General features: G+C 44.2%; 1 protein-coding gene across 1 annotated transcript in view; it reads left to right on the top strand.

The window, feature by feature from the left end:
• Positions 1-19,641, top strand: part of ror1 (receptor tyrosine kinase-like orphan receptor 1) — a 288,092-nt gene that overhangs the window by 248,982 nt on the left and 19,469 nt on the right. Inside the window, exons 6-9 of the mRNA XM_036978628.2 lie at positions 1,337-1,473; positions 6,879-7,059; positions 8,541-8,786; positions 9,505-9,716. Coding sequence (XP_036834523.2) covers positions 1,337-1,473; positions 6,879-7,059; positions 8,541-8,786; positions 9,505-9,716 — 776 coding nt within the window. The remainder of the gene's footprint in view (positions 1-1,336; positions 1,474-6,878; positions 7,060-8,540; positions 8,787-9,504; positions 9,717-19,641) is intronic.

Raw genomic sequence — 19,641 nt, 5'->3', positions numbered from 1 at the left:
GGAACACACATGATCTACACAGTATGGAACACACATAACCTACACAGTATGGAACACACAGTATGGAACACACATGATCTACACAGTATGGAACACACAGTATGGAACACACATGATCTACACAGTATGGAACACACATAACCTACACAGTATGGAACACACATGATCTACACAGTATGGAACACACATAACCTACACAGTATGGAACACACAGTATGGAACACACATGATCTACACAGTATGGAACACACATAACCTACACAGTATGGAACACACAGTATGGAACACACATGATCTACACAGTATGGAACACACATGATCTACACAGTATGGAACACACATAACCTACACAGTATGGAACACACATGATCTACACAGTATGGAACACACATGATCTACACAGTATGGAACACACATGATCTACACAGTATGGAACACACATGATCTACACAGTATGGAACACACATGATCTACACAGTATGGAACACACATGATCTACACAGTATGGAACACACATGATCTACACAGTATGGAACACACATAACCTACACAGTATGGAACACACATGATCTACACAGTATGGAACACACAGTATGGAACACACAGTATGGAACACACATGATCTACACAGTATGGAACACACATGATCTACACAGTATGGAACACACATAACCTACACAGTATGGAACACACATGATCTACACAGTATGGAACACACATGATCTACACAGTATGGAACACACATGATCTACACAGTATGGAACACACATGATCTACACAGTATGGAACACACATGATCTACACAGTATGGAACACACATGATCTACACAGTATGGAACACACATGATCTACACAGTATGGAACACACATGATCTACACAGTATGGAACACACATGATCTACACAGTATGGAACACACATGATCTACACAGTATGGAACACACATAACCTACACAGTATGGAACACACATGATCTACACAGTATGGAACACACATGATCTACACAGTATGGAACACACATAACCTACACAGTATGGAACACACATGATCTACACAGTATGGAACACACATGATCTACACAGTATGGAACACACATAACCTACACAGTATGGAACACACATGATCTACACAGTATGGAACACACATGATCTACACAGTATGGAACACACATAACCTACACAGTATGGAACACACATGATCTACACAGTATGGAACACACATGATCTACACAGTATGGAACACACATGATCTACACAGTATGGAACACACATGATCTACACAGTATGGAACACACATGATCTGATACATATATTCACATTCCCACTTTCCCCACCCAGCCGCCTTCACCATGATCGGAACGTCCAACCACCTGTCGGACCGCTGCTCCCTGTTCGCCATCCCGTCTCTGTGCCACTTTGCCTTCCCTACATGTGACCGCAGCTCTGGGACAGACAAGCCCAGGGACCTGTGTAAGGTATGATGACATGCTTCACAACTACGACTATAACTGCACCTACTAGTCTTGTAGCATTAAACACTGACTGTGGCTGAAATGGGACCCTATTCCTTATTCAAATCAAATCAAATCAAATTTTATTTGTCACATACACATGGTTAGCAGATGTTAATGCGAGTGTAGCGAAATGCTTGTGCTTCTAGTTCCGACAATGCAGTAATAACAAGTAATCTAACTAACAATTCCAAAACTACTGTCTTGTACACAGTGTAAGGGGATAAAGAATATTTACATAAGGATATATGAATGAGTGATGGTACAGAGCAGCATAGGCAAGATACAGTAGATGGTATCGGGTACAGTATGTACAAATGAGATGAGTATGTAAACAAAGTGGCATAGTATAGTATAAAGTGGCTAGTGATACATGTATTACATAAGGATACCGTCGATGATATAGAGTACAGTATATACGTATGCATATGAGATGAATAATGTAGGGTAAGTAACATTTATATAAGGTAGCATTGTTTAAAGTGGCTAGTGATATATTTACATAATTTCCCATCAATTCCCATTATTAAAGTGGCTGGAGTTGAGTCAGTGTCAGTGTGTTGGCAGCAGCCACTCAGTGTTAGTGGTGGCTGTTTAACAGTCTGATGGCCTTGAGATAGAAGCTGTTTTTCAGTCTCTCGGTCCCAGCTTTGATGCACCTGTACTGACCTCGCCTTCTGGATGATAGCGGGGTGAACAGGCAGTGGCTCGGGTGGTTGATGTCCTTGATGATCTTTATGGCCTTCCTGTGACATCGGGTGGTGTAGGTGTCCTGGAGGGCAGGTAGTTTGCCCCCGGTGATGCGTTGTGCAGACCTCACTACCCTCTGGAGAGCCTTACGGTTGAGGGCGGTGCAGTTGCCATACCAGGCGGTGATACAGCCCGCCAGGATGCTCTCGATTGTGCATCTGTAGAAGTTTGTGAGTGCTTTTGGTGACAAGCCGAATTTCTTCAGCCTCCTGAGGTTGAAGAGGCGCTGCTGCGCCTTCTTCACGATGCTGTCTGTGTGAGTGGACCAATTCAGTTTGTCTGTGATGTGTATGCCGAGGAACTTAAAACTTGCTACCCTCTCCACTACTGTTCCATCGATGTGGATAGGGGGGTGTTCCCTCTGCTGTTTCCTGAAGTCCACAATCATCTCCTTAGTTTTGTTGACGTTGAGTGTGAGGTTGTTTTCCTGACACCACACTCCGAGGGCCCTCACCTCCTCCCTGTAGGCCGTCTCATCGTTGTTGGTAATCAAGCCTACCACTGTTGTGTCGTCCGCAAACTTGATGATTGAGTTGGAGGCGTGCGTGGCCACGCAGTCGTGGGTGAACAGGGAGTACAGGAGAGGGCTCAGAACGCAACCTTGTGGGGCCCCAGTGTTGAGGATCAGCGGGGAGGAGATGTTGTTGCCTACCCTCACCACCTGGGAGCGGCCCGTCAGGAAGTCCAGTACCCAGTTGCACAGGGCGGGGTCGAGACCCAGGGTCTCGAGCTTGATGACGAGCTTGGAGGGTACTATGGTGTTGAATGCCGAGCTGTAGTCGATGAACAGCATTCTCACATAGGTATTCCTCTTGTCCAGATGGGTTAGGGCAGTGTGCAGTGTGGTTGAGATTGCATCGTCTGTGGACCTATTTGGGCGGTAAGCAAATTGGAGTGGGTCTAGGGTGTCAGGTAGGGTGGAGGTGATATGGTCCTTGACTAGTCTCTCAAAGCACTTCATGATGACGGATGTGAGTGCTACGGGGCGGTAGTCATTTAGCTCAGTTACCTTAGCTTTCTTGGGAACAGGAACAATGGTGGCCCTCTTGAAGCATGTGGGAACAGCAGACTGGTATAGGGATTGATTGAATATGTCCGTAAACACCTGGTCTGCGCATGCTCTGAGGGCGCGGCTGGGGATGCCATCTGGAACTGCAGCCTTGCGAGGGTTAACACGTTTAAATGTCTTACTCACCTCGGCTGCAGTGAAGGAGAGACCGCATGTTTTCGTTGCAAGCCGTGTCAGTGGCACTGTATTGTCCTCAAAGCGGGCAAAAAAGTTATTTAGTCTGCCTGGGAGCAAGACATCCTGGTCCGTGACTGGGCTGGGTTTCTTCCTGTAGTCCGTGATTGACTGTAGACCCTGCCACATGCCTCTTGTGTCTGAGCCGTTGAATTGAGATTCTACTTTGTCTCTGTACTGGCGCTTAGCTTGTTTGATAGCCTTGCGGAGGGAATAGCTGCACTGTTTGTATTCGGTCATGTTACCAGACACCTTGCCCTGATTAAAAGCAGTGGTTCGCGCTTTCAGTTTCACACGAATGCTGCCATCAATCCACGGTTTCTGGTTAGGGAATTATTGTTCCTGGTCAAAGTAGTGCACTATTTAGCGAATATGGAGCCATTTCAGACACAGCCCCTGACTGGTGACAGTTAAAGCTAGATCTGTTCAGGCTTGCTCGTCAATCGATTTGGTGTGAAATGGCCCTAGTTTAATAGTAGTAGTCGCCTTCTGGGGTAGGCTAACGTGTTGTTTAGTTTTAGTTACGTTTATTCATTCAACCATTTTTATAAACAGCACACATAAAACTTGAAAAAGAAACATACACATGAGTAAAATCATGGAGGAGAACACACAATACAGTCTGGGACTTATTTCCATTGTTAAATCATGGAGGAGAACACACAATACAGTCTGGGACTTATTTCCATTGTTAAATCATGGAGGATAACACACAATACAGTCTGGGACTTACATCCATTGTTAAATCATGGAGGAGAACACACAATACAGTCTGGGACTTATTTCCATTGTTAAATCATGGAGGATAACACACAATACAGTCTGGGACTTATTTCCATTGTTAAATCATGGAGGAGAACACACAATACAGTCTGGGACTTATTTCCATTGTTAAATCATGGAGGATAACACACAATACAGTCTGGGACTTATTTCCATTGTTAAATCATGGAGGATAACACACAATACAGTCTGGGACTTATTTCCATTGTTAAATCAGGGATGATAACACACAATACAGTCTGGGACTTATTTCCATTGTTAAATCATGGAGGATAACACACAATACAGTCTGGGACTTATTTCCATTGTTAAATCATGGAGGATAACACACAATACAGTCTGGGACTTATTTCCATTGTTAAATCATGGAGGAGAACACACAATACAGTCTGGGACTTATTTCCATTGTTAAATCATGGAGGATAACACACAATACAGTCTGGGACTTATTTCCATTGTTAAATCATGGAGGATAACACACAATTCAGTCTGGGACTTATTTCCATTGTTAAATCATGGAGGATAACACACAATACAGTCTGGGACTTATTTCCATTGTTAAATCATGGAGGATAACACACAATACAGTCTGGGACTTATTTCCACTGTTAAATCATGGAGGATAACACACAATACAGTCTGGGACTTATTTCCATTGTTAAATCATGGAGGATAACACACAATACAGTCTGGAACTTATTTCCATTGTTAAATCATGGAGGATAACACACAATTCAGTCTGGGACTTATTTCCATTGTTAAATCATGGAGGAGAACACACAATACAGTCTGGGACTTATTTCCATTGTTAAATCATGGAGGATAACACACAATACAGTCTGGGACTTATTTCCATTATTAAATCATGGAGGATAACACACAATACAGTCTGGGACTTATTTCCATTGTTAAATCATGGAGGATAACATACAATACAGTCTGGGACTTATTTCCATTGTTAAATCATGGAGGAGAACACACAATACAGTCTGGGACTTATTTCCATTGTTAAATCATGGAGGAGAACACACAATACAGTCTGGGACTTATTTCCATTGTTAAATCATGGAGGAGAACACACAATACAGTCTGGGACTTATTTCCATTGTTAAATCATGGAGGAGAACACACAATACAGTCTGGGACTTATTTCCATTGTTAAATCATGGAGGAGAACACACAATACAGTCTGGGACTTATTTCCATTGTTAAATCATGGAGGATAACACACAATACAGTCTGGGACTTATATCCATTGTTAAATCATGGAGGAGAACACACAATACAGTCTGGGACTTATTTCCATTGTTAAATCATGGAGGATAACACACAATACCGTCTGGGACTTATTTCCATTGTTAAATCATGGAGGATAACACACAATACAGTCTGGGACGTATTTCCATTGTTAAATCATGGAGGATAACACACAATACAGTCTGGGACTTATTTCCATTGTTAAATCATGGAGGAGAACACACAATACAGTCTGGGACTTATTTCCATTGTTAAATCATGGAGGATAACACACAATACAGTCTGGGACTTATTTCCATTGTTAAATCATGGAGGATAACACACAATACAGTCTGGGACTTATTTCCATTGTTAAATCATGGATGATAACACACAATACAGTCTGGGACTTATTTCCATTGTTAAATCATGGAGGATAACACACAATACAGTCTGGGACTTATTTCCATTGTTAAATCATGGAGGATAACACACAATACAGTCTGGGACTTATTTCCATTGTTAAATCATGGAGGATAACACACAATTCAGTCTGGGACTTATTTCCATTGTTAAATCATGGAGGAGAACACACAATACAGTCTGGGACTTATTTCCATTGTTAAATCATGGAGGAGAACACACAATACAGTCTGGGACTTATTTCCATTGTTAAATCATGGAGGATAACACACAATACAGTCTGGGACTTACATCCATTGTTAAATCATGGAGGATAACACACAATACAGTCTGGGACTTATTTCCATTGTTAAATCATGGAGGAGAACACACAATACAGTCTGGGACTTATTTCCATTGTTAAATCATGGAGGAGAACACACAATACAGTCTGGGACTTATTTCCATTGTTAAATCATGGAGGAGAACACACAATACAGTTTGGGACTTATTTACATTGTTAAATCATGGAGGAGAACACACAATACAGTCTGGGACTTATTTCCATTGTTAAATCATGGAGGAGAACACACAATACAGTCTGGGACTTATTTCCATTGTTAAATCATGGAGGAGAACACACAATACAGTCTGGGACTTATTTCCATTGTTAAATCATGGAGGATAACACACAATACAGTCTGGGACTTATTTCCATTGTTAAATCATGGAGGATAACAGACAATACAGTCTGGGACTTATTTCCATTGTTAAATCATGGAGGATAACACACAATACAGTCTGGGACTTATTTCCATTGTTAAATCATGGAGGATAACACACAATACAGTCTGGGACTTATTTCCATTGTGGTCCTCTTATTAAAATGTTATGTTGCTTTTATTGTTTGTTTGACCCTCAAGTCTATCCTCTCCTCCTGTCCTCTCTGTGTAAGGACGAGTGTGAGATCCTAGAGAATGACCTGTGTAAGACCGAGTACATCATCGCCCGTTCCAACCCCATCATCCTGAAGAGACTGAAACTACCTAACTGTGAGGACTTGGCGGGACACACCAGCCCAGAGGCTGCCAACTGCATGAGGATAGGGATCCCCATGGTCGAGCCCTTCAACAAGAGTAAGAATTATAATTTAGTTTTATTGATTTATTTTGGTAGATCAGCTTTAATATTGCAGATAGACTTTGGGTTGGGCAGCAGGTGGTTAGAGCGTTGGGCCAGTAACCGAAAGGTTGCTGGATCGAATCCCTGAGCTGACAAGGGAAAAATCTGTTGTTTTGCTCCCAGCCGCTGAAGACGTGGATGTCGATTAAGAAAGCCCCCCCGTACTTCTCTGATTCAGAGGGGTTGGGTTAAATGGGGAAGACACATTTCAGTTTAATACATTCAGTTGGACAACTGACTGGGTATCAACCCCCCTCCCCCGCATATCTCTGATTCAGAGGGGTTGGGTTAAATGTGGAAGACACATTTCAGTTTAATACATTCAGTTGTACAACTGACTAGTTATCCCCCCCCTTCCCAGCATCTCTCTGATTCAGAGGGGTTGGGTTAAATGTGGAAGACACATTTCAGTTTAATACATTCAGTTGTACAACTGACTAGTTATCCCCCCCCTTCCCAGCATCTCTCTGATTCAGAGGGGTTGGGTTAAATGTGGAAGACACATTTCAGTTTAATACATTCAGTTGTACAACTGACTAGTTATCCCCCCCCTTCCCAGCATCTCTCTGATTCAGAGGGGTTGGGTTAAATGTGGAAGACACATTTCAGTTTAATACATTCAGTTGTACAACTGACTAGTTATCCCCCCCCTTCCCAGCATCTCTCTGATTCAGAGGGGTTGGGTTAAATGTGGAAGACACATTTCAGTTTAATACATTCAGTTGTACAACTGACTAGTTATCCCCCCCCTTCCCAGCATCTCTCTGATTCAGAGGGGTTGGGTTAAATGTGGAAGACACATTTCAGTTTAATACATTCAGTTGTACAACTGACTAGTTATCCCCCCCCTTCCCAGCATCTCTCTGATTCAGAGGGGTTGGGTTAAATGTGGAAGACACATTTCAGTTTAATACATTCAGTTGTACAACTGACTAGTTATCCCCCCCCTTCCCAGCATCTCTCTGATTCAGAGGGGTTGGGTTAAATGTGGAAGACACATTTCAGTTTAATACATTCAGTTGTACAACTGACTAGTTATCCCCCCCCTTCCCAGCATCTCTCTGATTCAGAGGGGTTGGGTTAAATGTGGAAGACACATTTCAGTTGAATACATTCAGTTTCTATCAAACTAATAGTTTGCATTATTCGGATGGATATGGAATGATATACTAAATACACCGAAAGACTATTACACATCTTCATAGCACACACCATCAACTAGAGGAAGATACTTTTTACTTATTTTTACTGTCTACCTCAACGTTTTCTATTGGAGAGGTTCTGTCAGAACCCATAGGGTCCATTAACAAAAGCAGACCTGTATACTTTCATGTTAACATGGATCTGCATATCACAGTGAAGCCCATCAACAATAAAGTAAAAACGCTCTCATTTATACATTCCAATGTTCTCATGTTCTTCTCCCTTTGACCAGACCACAAGTGTTTCAACAGCAGTGGTTCAGACTTCCGCGGGACGGTCAGTAAGACCAAGTCAGGTCGTCAGTGCCAGCCCTGGAACTCTCAGTACCCTCACAGTCACACCTACCTGGCGGTACAATACCCCGAGCTCAGCGGAGGACACTCCTACTGCCGTAACCCCGGCAACAAGCAGGAGGGACCATGGTGTTTCACGCTGGACGAGGGGGTCCGCTTGGAACTATGTGACATCCCTGTTTGTGGTGAGATATAGAGGGGGTTTAAGAGTTTATATAGCACTAATGACACCCTATCTGTGGTGAGATATAGAGGGGGTTTAAGAGTTTATATAGCACTAATGACACCCTATCTGTGGTGAGATATAGAGGGGGTTTAAGAGTTTATATATCACTAATGACACCCTATCTGTGGTGAGATATAGAGGGGGTTTAAGAGTTAATATAGCACTAATGACACCCTATCTGTGGTGAGATATAGGGGGGTTTAAGGGTTTATAAGCACTAATAACACCCTATCTATGGTGAGATATAGAGGGGGTTTAAGGGTTTATAAGCACTAATAACACCCTATCTGTGGTGAGATATAGAGGGGGTTTAAGGGTTTATAAGCACTAATAACACCCTATCTGTGGTGAGATATAGAGGGGGTTTAAGGGTTTATAAGCACTAATAACACCCTATCTGTGGTGAGATATAGGGGGGTTTAAGGGTTTATATAGCACTAATGACCCCACTTTCTATAGTGAGAGAGGGTGTTAGCAGTGTGCCAGGCTGGGTTATAAGGCTTCATAAACACTAAGTTATTATTGGGAGTCAATGCTGCGACCTATCAAATAGACACAGTAGTTGTTATGCGTTATGTTATGGTCTGTTTAACAATAAGTGACAGTACTACCTGAGTTCATTATGTTGGCAATTGACAGTGTATTTACAGTGTTTGGATTGCCTGTGTCCCATCCAGATTATAAGGAGAAGCGTGGGGGCAGTAACATGGAGATTCTGTACATCCTAGTCCCGAGCATAGCCATCCCTCTGTCCATCGCCCTCCTTTTCTTCTTCATCTGTTTGTGTCGTAACAACCAGAAGGCTTCTCGCCCCCCAGCCCCCAGACAGCCCAAACCTGTCAGGGGACAGAACGTTGAGATGTCCATGCTCACCAACTACAAACCCAAGGTATAAGTCCCCCCTCTGTAGCTAAGTCCCCTCTCTTTCGCTCTCTCTCTTTCGTTCTATCTCTCTCTTTTGTTCTCTCTCTCTTTTGTTCTCTCTCTCTCTCTGTTTCTCTCTGTCTCCCTCTATCTCTATCTCTCTCTCTTTCTCTCTCTCTCTCTCTATGTCTGTCTGTCTGTCTGTCTTTTGCCTATAAGTTCATTCATATTCTCCTGCAGATCGTATTACAGTCAACACTGCATTCTTATAATGTTATCTCTGATATATCTCTATCCACCCTGTTTAGAAGGTTATCCAGGCTGTGTTATGATGTGAGACAAAGGTCTACTCCCTGATGTTATAGCCAATCAAAGCTACAGCTGTAGGGGACTGGCTCTGTCAGACAGGCCAGTGTTGTGGTCCCCGTCAAAGTCCCTGTCATCTCTGATTTAGATTGACCTGTGGGAATCTAGAAGAGTATATCCTTCTGTAAAAAAACTAAAACCACTAACAACACAGTGTCTACTGTCTGAGTCTTTATGTCATCCCTAAATACATCTGCCCCACCACTCCTGTCCTCCTCAATGTCACCACTTTCCACCGGGCCTTGCTCCAGGTCACCTAGGGTTTGTTGTTCATGACAGCATTGGCCCCGCCCAGCACAGCCTGGCCCGGTGTGCTGCGAGGCGAGGATGAGCCTGTTCTGGCCCCGGGGAGAGAGGGAGAAACCCAAACCAAAAACATCTGTTGCCCTTTGATAACAGTCACATCCCCCACCACCATTCCATTGCTAACCACTCCCCCAAACAGTCCTCCCCTCCCATCCCCTAACCCCCCCCTAACTGGCCTCTGTCAGGAATTTCATTTTTCATCTGGGAGTTCCTGGAATCTTTCATACCCCCTTGTCGGTTTGGTCGGTGTCAATCATTTTGGGTTTATTGTCTCAGCTCTATGAAGTCCTCTATACTGTAGTGCATTTCACTAATGATTGAAAATGATCATTCCATTTAATGTCAAGTCAGTTCAGCAAGTACACTGAAATTCCAATTCTCTTAAATGCTTTTCAGCCAGGAAAATTTGGAATTGGAATTTGGTTTACTTTCTGAATGAACTGGAATTGAAATGTAATTGACCACAACCCCGATTCCCAATGTGTGATGGCAGGCTTGCTCTACATGTACAAGGTGAGTCGTTTTGGAGTTTGCTCCATACTTTTTTGTTTGAGGGAGGTGGGATTGACAGTTTCCTGAATTCTAAGACAAACTGAAATTAAAGCCAAACTAAGTCAGTGGCAAAGAAGATAAATATCTTTAAAATGCTAATATTCGGTTGTGCTGACAACCAAACACAATTCAATATCCCAAAATATCATTCCATTTGAAATGAACCTCAGCTTGAAACCCAAGGCCTGTTGTATTGTCTATTCTTTGTTGTGTTTCTGTGTTGAATTGAAACAATAGCTGTTGATGACATTGAAAATGCAATATAGGCCTAAATAGTCTCCTTGATGATACATGAGTGATAAAGTATAGTCACATTTCATCTGCTTTGTTAAACCTTCTCTTTGGAATGACTTCGATACCAACAGTGAATCTATTTTGTCTTTAAGTGGCACTATCTCAACGATCATTCTCACTATAGCACATTGGTAATAGTCATCAATAAACATCATAGTTAAGCAGGCTGGGCTTGGTTAAAACCCTGGATGGGAGACTGAAGGGTAGCTGGTGCTGTAGCTAGATCAACTCTCTAGTAGGTGGTGATGTAGCTAGATCAACTCTCCAGTAGGAGGTTATGTAGCTAGATCAACTCTCTAGTAGGAGGTTATGTAGCTAGATCAACTTTCCAGTAGGAGGTGCTGTAGCTAGATCAACTCTCCAGGAGGTGCTGTAGCTAGATCAACTCTCCAGTAGGAGGTGATGTAGCTAGATCAACTCTCCAGTAGGAGGTTCTGTAGACAGATCAACTCTCCAGTAGGAGGTGCTGTAGACAGATCAACTCTCCAGTAGGAGGTGCTGTAGACAGATCAACTCTCCAGTAGGACGTGCTGTAGACAGATCAAATCTCCAGTAGGAGGTGCTGTAGCTAGATCAACTCTCCAGTAGGAGGTGCTGTAGACAGATCAACTCTCCAGTAGGAGGTGCTGTAGCTAGATCAACTCTCTAGTAGGAGGTGATGTAGCTAGATCAACTCTCTGGTAGGATGTGCTGTAGCTAGATCAACTCTCTAGTAGGAGGTTCTGTAGACAGATCAACTCTCCAGTAGGAAGTGCTGTAGCTAGATCAACTCTCCAGTAGGAGGTGCTGTAGACAGATCAACTCTCCAGTAGGAGGTGCTGTAGACAGATCAACTCTTCAGGAGGTGATGTAGCTAGATCAACTCTCTAGTAGGTGGTGATGTAGCTAGATCAACTCTCTAGTAGGAGGTGCTGTAGCTAGATCAACTCTCTAGTAGGAGGTGATGTAGCTAGATCAACTCTCTAGTAGGATGTGCTGTAGCTAGATCAACTCTCTAGTAGGAGGTGATGTAGCTAGATAAACTCTATAGTAGGAGGTGCTGTAGCTAGATCAACTCTCTAGTAGGAGGTGCTGTAGCTAGATCAACTCTCTAGTAGGAGGTGATGTAGCTAGATCAACTCTCTAGTAGGAGGTGATGTAGCTAGATGAACTCTCTAGTAGGAGGTGATGTAGCTAGATCAGCTCTCTAGTAGGAGGTTATGTAGCTAGATCAACTCTAGTAGGAGGTTATGTAGCTAGATCAATTCACTAGTAGGAGGTGATGTAGCTAGATCAACTCTCTAGTAAGAGGTTCTGTAGACAGATCAACTCTCCAGTAGGAAGTGCTGTAGCTAGATCAACTCTCCAGTAGGAGGTGCTGTAGACAGATCAACTCTCCAGTAGGAGGTGCTGTAGACAGATCAACTCTTCAGGAGGTGATGTAGCTAGATCAACTCTCTAGTAGGTGGTGATGTAGCTAGATCAACTCTCTAGTAGGAGGTGCTGTAGCTAGATCAACTCTCTAGTAGGAGGTGATGTAGCTAGATCAACTCTCTAGTAGGATGTGCTGTAGCTAGATCAACTCTCTAGTAGGAGGTGATGTAGCTAGATAAACTCTATAGTAGGAGGTGCTGTAGCTAGATCAACTCTCTAGTAGGAGGTGCTGTAGCTAGATCAACTCTCTAGTAGGAGGTGATGTAGCTAGATCAACTCTCTAGTAGGAGGTGATGTAGCTAGATGAACTCTCTAGTAGGAGGTGATGTAGCTAGATCAGCTCTCTAGTAGGAGGTTATGTAGCTAGATCAACTCTAGTAGGAGGTTATGTAGCTAGATCAATTCACTAGTAGGAGGTGATGTAGCTAGATCAACTCTCTAGTAAGAGGTGATGTAGCTAGATCAACTCTCCAGTAGGAGGTTATGTAGCTAGATCAACTCTCTAGTAGGAGGTGATGTAGCTAGATCAACTCTCCAGTAGGACGTGCTGTAGACAGATCAACTCTCCAGTAGGAAGTGCTGTAGCTAGATCAACTCTCCAGTAGGAGGTGCTGTAGACAGATCAACTCTCCAGTAGGAGGTGCTGTAGACAGATCAACTCTTCAGGAGGTGATGTAGCTAGATCAACTCTCTAGTAGGTGGTGATGTAGCTAGATCAACTCTCTAGTAGGAGGTGCTGTAGCTAGATCAACTCTCTAGTCGGAGGTGATGTAGCTAGATCAACTCTCTAGTAGGAGGTTATATAGCTAGATCAACTCTCTAGTAGGAGGTTATATAGCTAGATCAACTCTCTAGTAGGAGGTGATGTAGCTAGATCAACTCTCCAGTAGGAGGTGCTATAGACAGATCAACTCTCCAGTAGGAGGTGCTGTAGACAGATCAACTCTCCAGTAGGATGTGCTGTAGACAGATCAACTCTCCAGTAGGAGGTGCTGTAGCTAGATCAACTCTCCAGTAGGAGGTGCTGTAGACAGATCAACCCTCCAGTAGGAGGTGCTGTAGACAGATCAACTCTCCAGTAGGAGGTGCTGTAGACAGATCAACTCTTCAGGAGGTGATGTAGCTAGATAAACTCTCTAGTAGGATGTGCTGTAGCTAGATCAACTCTCTAGTAGGAGGTGATGTAGCTAGATAAACTCTCTAGTAGGAGGTGCTGTAGCTAGATCAACTCTCTAGTAGGAGGTGCTGTAGCTAGATCAACTCTCTAGTAGGAGGTGATATAGCTAGATCAACTCTCTAGTAGGAGGTGCTGTAGCTAGATCAACGCTCTAGAAGGAGGTGCTGTAGACAGATAAACTCTCTAGTAGGAGGTGCTGTAGCTAGATCAACTCTCTAGTAGGAGGTGCTGTAGGTAGATCAACTCTCTAGTAGGAGGTGCTGTAGCTAGATCAACTCACTAGTAGGAGGTGATGTAGCTAGATCAACTCTCTAGTAGGAGGTTATGTAGCTAGATCAACTCTCTAGTAGGAGGTGATGTAGCTAGATCAACTCTCCAGTAGGAGGTGCTGTAGACAGATCAACTCTCCAGTAGGAGGTGCTGTAGACAGATCAACTCTCCAGTAGGAGGTGCTGTAGACAGATCAACTCTCCAGTAGGAGGTGCTGTAGACAGATCAACTCTCCAGTAGGAGGTGCTGTAGACAGATCAACTCTCCAGTAGGAGGTGCTGTAGACAGATCAACTCTCCAGTAGGAGGTGCTGTAGACAGGTCAACTCTCCAGTAGGAGGTGCTGTAGACAGGTCAACTCTCCAGTAGGAGGTGCTGTAGACAGATCAATTCTCCAGTAGAAGGTGCTGTTGCTAGATCAACTCTCCAGGAGGTGATGTAGCTAGATCAACTCTCCAGCAGGAGGTGCTGTAGACAGATCAACTCTCCAGTAGGAGGTGCTGTAGACAGATCAACTCTCCAGTAGGAGGTGCTGTAGCTAGATCAACTCTCCAGGAGGTGATATAGCTAGATCAACTCTCCAGTAGGAAGTGCTGTAGCTAGATCAACTCTCTAGTAGGAGGTGATGTAGCTAGATCAACTCTCCAGTAGGAGGTGCTGTAGCTAGATCAACTCTCCAGTAGGAGGTGCTGTAGACAGATCAACTCTCCAGTAGGAGGTGCTGTAGACAGATCAACTCTCCAGTAGGAGGTGCTGTAGACAGATTAACTCTTCAGGAGGTGATGTAGCTAGATAAACTCTCTAGTAGGATGTGCTGTAGCTAGATCAACTCTCTAGTAGGAGGTGATGTAGCTAGATCAACTCTCTAGTAGGAGGTGCTGTAGCTAGATCAACTCTCTAGTAGGAGGTGCTGTAGCTAGATCAACTCTCTAGTAGGAGGTGATATAGCTAGATCAACTCTCTAGTAGGAGGTGCTGTAGCTAGATCAACGCTCTAGAAGGAGGTGCTGTAGACAGATAAACTCTCTAGTAGGAGGTGCTGTAGCTAGATCAACTCTCTAGTAGGAGGTGCTGTAGGTAGATCAACTCTCTAGTAGGAGGTGCTGTAGCTAGATCAACTCACTAGTAGGAGGTGATGTAGCTAGATCAACTCTCTAGTAGGAGGTTATGTAGCTAGATCAACTCTCTAGTAGGAGGTGATGTAGCTAGATCAACTCTCCAGTAGGAGGTGCTGTAGACAGATCAACTCTCCAGTAGGAGGTGCTGTAGACAGATCAACTCTCCAGTAGGAGGTGCTGTAGACAGATCAACTCTCCAGTAGGAGGTGCTGTAGACAGATCAACTCTCCAGTAGGAGGTGCTGTAGACCGATCAACTCTCCAGTATGAGGTGCTGTAGACAGATCAACTCTCCAGTAGGAGGTGCTGTAGACAGGTCAACTCTCCAGTAGGAGGTGCTGTAGACAGGTCAACTCTCCAGTAGGAGGTGCTGTAGACAGATCAATTCTCCAGTAGAAGGTGCTGTTGCTAGATCAACTCTCCAGGAGGTGATGTAGCTAGATCAACTCTCCAGCAGGAGGTGCTGTAGACAGATCAACTCTCCAGTAGGAGGTGCTGTAGACAGATCAACTCTCCAGTAGGAGGTGCTGTAGCTAGATCAACTCTCCAGGAGGTGATATAGCTAGATCAACTCTCCAGTAGGAAGTGCTGTAGCTAGATCAACTCTCTAGTAGGAGGTGATGTAGCTAGATCAACTCTCTAGTAGGAGGTGATGTAGCTAGATCAACTCCCCAGTAGGAGGTGCTGTAGCTAGATCAACTCTCCAGTAGGAGGTGCTGTAGACAGATCAACTCTCCAGTAGGAGGTGCTGTAGACAGATCAATTCTCCAGTAGAAGGTGCTGTTGCTAGATCAACTCTCCAGGAGGTGATGTAGCTAGATCAACTCTCCAGCAGGAGGTGCTGTAGACAGATCAACTCTCCAGTAGGAGGTGCTGTAGACAGATCAACTCTCCAGTAGGAGGTGCTGTAGCTAGATCAACTCTCCAGGAGGTGATATAGCTAGATCAACTCTCTAGTAGGAGGTGATGTAGCTAGATCAACTCTCTAGTAGGAGGTGATGTAGCTAGATCAACTCTCTAGTAGGAGGTGATGTAGCTAGATCAACTCTCCAGTAGGAGGTGCTGTAGCTAGATCAACTCTCCAGTAGGAGGTGCTGTAGACAGATCAACTCTCCAGTAGGAGGTGCTGTAGACAGATCAATTCTCCAGTAGAAGGTGCTGTTGCTAGATCAACTCTCCAGTAGGACGTGCTGTAGCTAGATCAACTCTCCAGTAGGAGGTGCTGTAGACAGATCAACTCTCCAGTAGGAGGTGCTGTAGACAGATCAACTCTTCAGGAGGTGATGTAGCTAGATCAACTCTCTAGTAGGTGGTGATGTAGCTAGATCAACTCTCTAGTAGGAGGTGCTGTAGCTAGATCAACTCTCTAGTAGGAGGTTCTGTAGCTAGATCAACTCTCTAGTAGGAGGTGCTGTAGCTAGATCAACTCTCTAGAAGGAGGTGCTGTAGACAGATAAACTCTAGTAGGAGGTGCTGTAGCTAGATCAACTCTCTAGTAGGAGGTGCTGTAGGTAGATCAACTCTCTAGTAGGAGGTGATGTAGCTAGATCAACTCTCTAGTAGGAGGTGATATAGCTAGATCAACTCTCTAGTAGGAGGTGCTGTAGCTAGATCAACTCTTTAGTAGGAGGTGCTGTAGCTAGATCAACTCTCTAGTAGGAGGTGATATAGCTAGATCAACTCTCTATTAGGAGGTTATGTAGCTATATCAACTCTCTAGTAGGAGGTGATGTAGCTAGATCAACTCTCTAATAGGAGGTGCTGTAGCTAGATCAACTCTCTAGTAGGAGGTGATGTAGCTAGATCAACTCTCCAGTAGGAGGTGATGTAGCTAGATCAACTCTCTAGTAGGAGGTTATGTAGCTAGATCAACTCTCCAGTAGGAGGTGCTGTAGCTAGATCAACTCTACAGGAGGTGATGCAGCTAGATAAACTCTCCAGTAGGAGGTGCTGTAGCTAGATCAACTCTCCAGGAGGTGCTGTAGCTAGATCAACTCTCCAGTAGGAGGTGATGTAGCTAGATCAACTCTCCAGTAGGAGGTTCTGTAGACAGATCAACTCTCCAGTAGGAGGTGCTGTAGACATATAAACTCTCCAGTAGGAGGTGCTGTAGACAGATCAACTCTCCAGTAGGATGTGCTGTAGACAGATCAACTCTCCAGTAGGAAGTGCTGTAGCTAGATCAACTCTCCAGTAGGAGGTGCTGTAGACAGATCAACTCTCCAGTAGGAGGTGCTGTAGACAGATCAACTCTCCAGTAGGAGGTGCTGTAGACAGATCAACTCTTCAGGAGGTGATGTAGCTAGATCAACTCTCTAGTAGGTGGTGATGTAGCTAGATCAACTCTCTAGTAGGAGGTGCTGTAGCTAGATCAACTCTCTAGTAGGAGGTGATGTAGCTAGATCAACTCTCTAGTAGGATGTGCTGTAGATAGATCAACTCTCTAGTAGGAGGTGATGTAGCTAGATCAACTCTATAGTAGGAGGTGCTGTAGCTAGATCAACTCTCTAGTAGGAGGTGCTGTAGCTAGATCAACTCTCTAATAGGAGGTGATGTAGCTAGATCAACTCTCCAGTAGGAGGTGATGTAGCTAGATGAACTCTCTAGTAGGAGGTGATGTAGCTAGATCAACTCTCTAGTAGGAGGTTATGTAGCTAGATCAACTCTCCAGTAGTAGGTTATGTAGCTAGATCAATTCACTAGTAGGAGGTGATGTAGCTAGATCAACTCTCTAGTAGGAGGTGATGTAGCTAGATCAACTCTCTAGTAGGAGGTGCTGTAGCTAGATCAACTCTCTAGTAGGAGGTGATGTAGCTAGATCAACTCTCCAGTAGGAGGTGATGTAGCTAGATCAACTCTCTAGTAGGAGGTTATGTAGCTAGATCAACTCTCCAGTAGGAGGTGCTGTAGCTAGATCAACTCTCCAGAAGGTGATGCAGCTAGATCAACTCTCCAGTAGGAGGTGCTGTAGCTAGATCAACTCTCCAGGAGGTGCTGTAGCTAGATCAACTCTCCAGTAGGAGGTGATGTAGCTTGATCAACTCTCCAGTAGGAGGTTCTGTAGACAGATCAACTCTCCAGTAGGAGGTGCTGTAGACATATAAACTCTCCAGTAGGAGGTGCTGTAGACAGATCAACTCTCCAGTAGGATGTGCTGTAGACAGATCAACTCTCCAGTAGGAAGTGCTGTAGCTAGATCAACTCTCCAGTAGGAGGTGCTGTAGACAGATCAACTCTCCAGTAGGAGGTGCTGTAGACAGATCAACTCTCCAGTAGGAGGTGCTGTAGACAGATCAACTCTTCAGGAGGTGATGTAGCTAGATCAACTCTCTAGTAGGTGGTGATGTAGCTAGATCAACTCTCTAGTAGGAGGTGCTGTAGCTAGATCAACTCTCTAGTAGGAGGTGATGTAGCTAGATCAACTCTCTAGTAGGATGTGCTGTAGATAGATCAACTCTCTAGTAGGAGGTGATGTAGCTAGATCAACTCTATAGTAGGAGGTGCTGTAGCTAGATCAACTCTCTAGTAGGAGGTGCTGTAGCTAGATCAACTCTCTAGTAGGAGGTGATGTAGCTAGATCAACTCTCCAGTAGGAGGTGATGTAGCTAGATGAACTCTCTAGTAGGAGGTGATGTAGCTAGATCAACTCTCTAGTAGGAGGTTATGTAGCTAGATCAACTCTCCAGTAGTAGGTTATGTAGCTAGATCAATTCACTAGTAGGAGGTGATGTAGCTAGATCAACTCTCTAGTAGGAGGTGATGTAGCTAGATCAACTCTCTAGTAGGAGGTGCTGTAGCTAGATCAACTCTCTAGTAGGAGGTGATGTAGCTAGATCAACTCTCCAGTAGGAGGTGATGTAGCTAGATCAACTCTCTAGTAGGAGGTTATGTAGCTAGATCAACTCTCCAGTAGGAGGTGCTGTAGCTAGATCAACTCTCTAGTAGGAGGTTATGTAGCTAGATCAACTCTCCAGTAGGAGGTGCTGTAGCTAGATCAACTCTCCAGAAGGTGATGCAGCTAGATCAACTCTCCAGTAGGAGGTGCTGTAGCTAGATCAACTCTCCAGGAGGTGCTGTAGCTAGATCAACTCTCCAGTAGGAGGTGATGTAGCTTGATCAACTCTCCAGTAGGAGGTTCTGTAGACAGATCAACTCTCCAGTAGGAGGTGCTGTAGACATATAAACTCTCCAGTAGGAGGTGCTGTAGACAGATCAACTCTCCAGTAGGATGTGCTGTAGACAGATCAACTCTCCAGTAGGAAGTGCTGTAGCTAGATCAACTCTCCAGTAGGAGGTGCTGTAGACAGATCAACTCTCCAGTAGGAGGTGCTGTAGACAGATCAACTCTCCAGTAGGAGGTGCTGTAGACAGATCAACTCTTCAGGAGGTGATGTAGCTAGATCAACTCTCTAGTAGGTGGTGATGTAGCTAGATCAACTCTCTAGTAGGAGGTGCTG

This window comes from Oncorhynchus mykiss, chromosome 5 (assembly GCF_057628025.1).
Source record: "Oncorhynchus mykiss isolate SJ-2025 chromosome 5, ASM5762802v1, whole genome shotgun sequence".
Classification (NCBI taxonomy): domain Eukaryota; kingdom Metazoa; phylum Chordata; class Actinopteri; order Salmoniformes; family Salmonidae; genus Oncorhynchus; species Oncorhynchus mykiss.
This window is presented reverse-complemented; position numbering and strand designations above follow the sequence as displayed.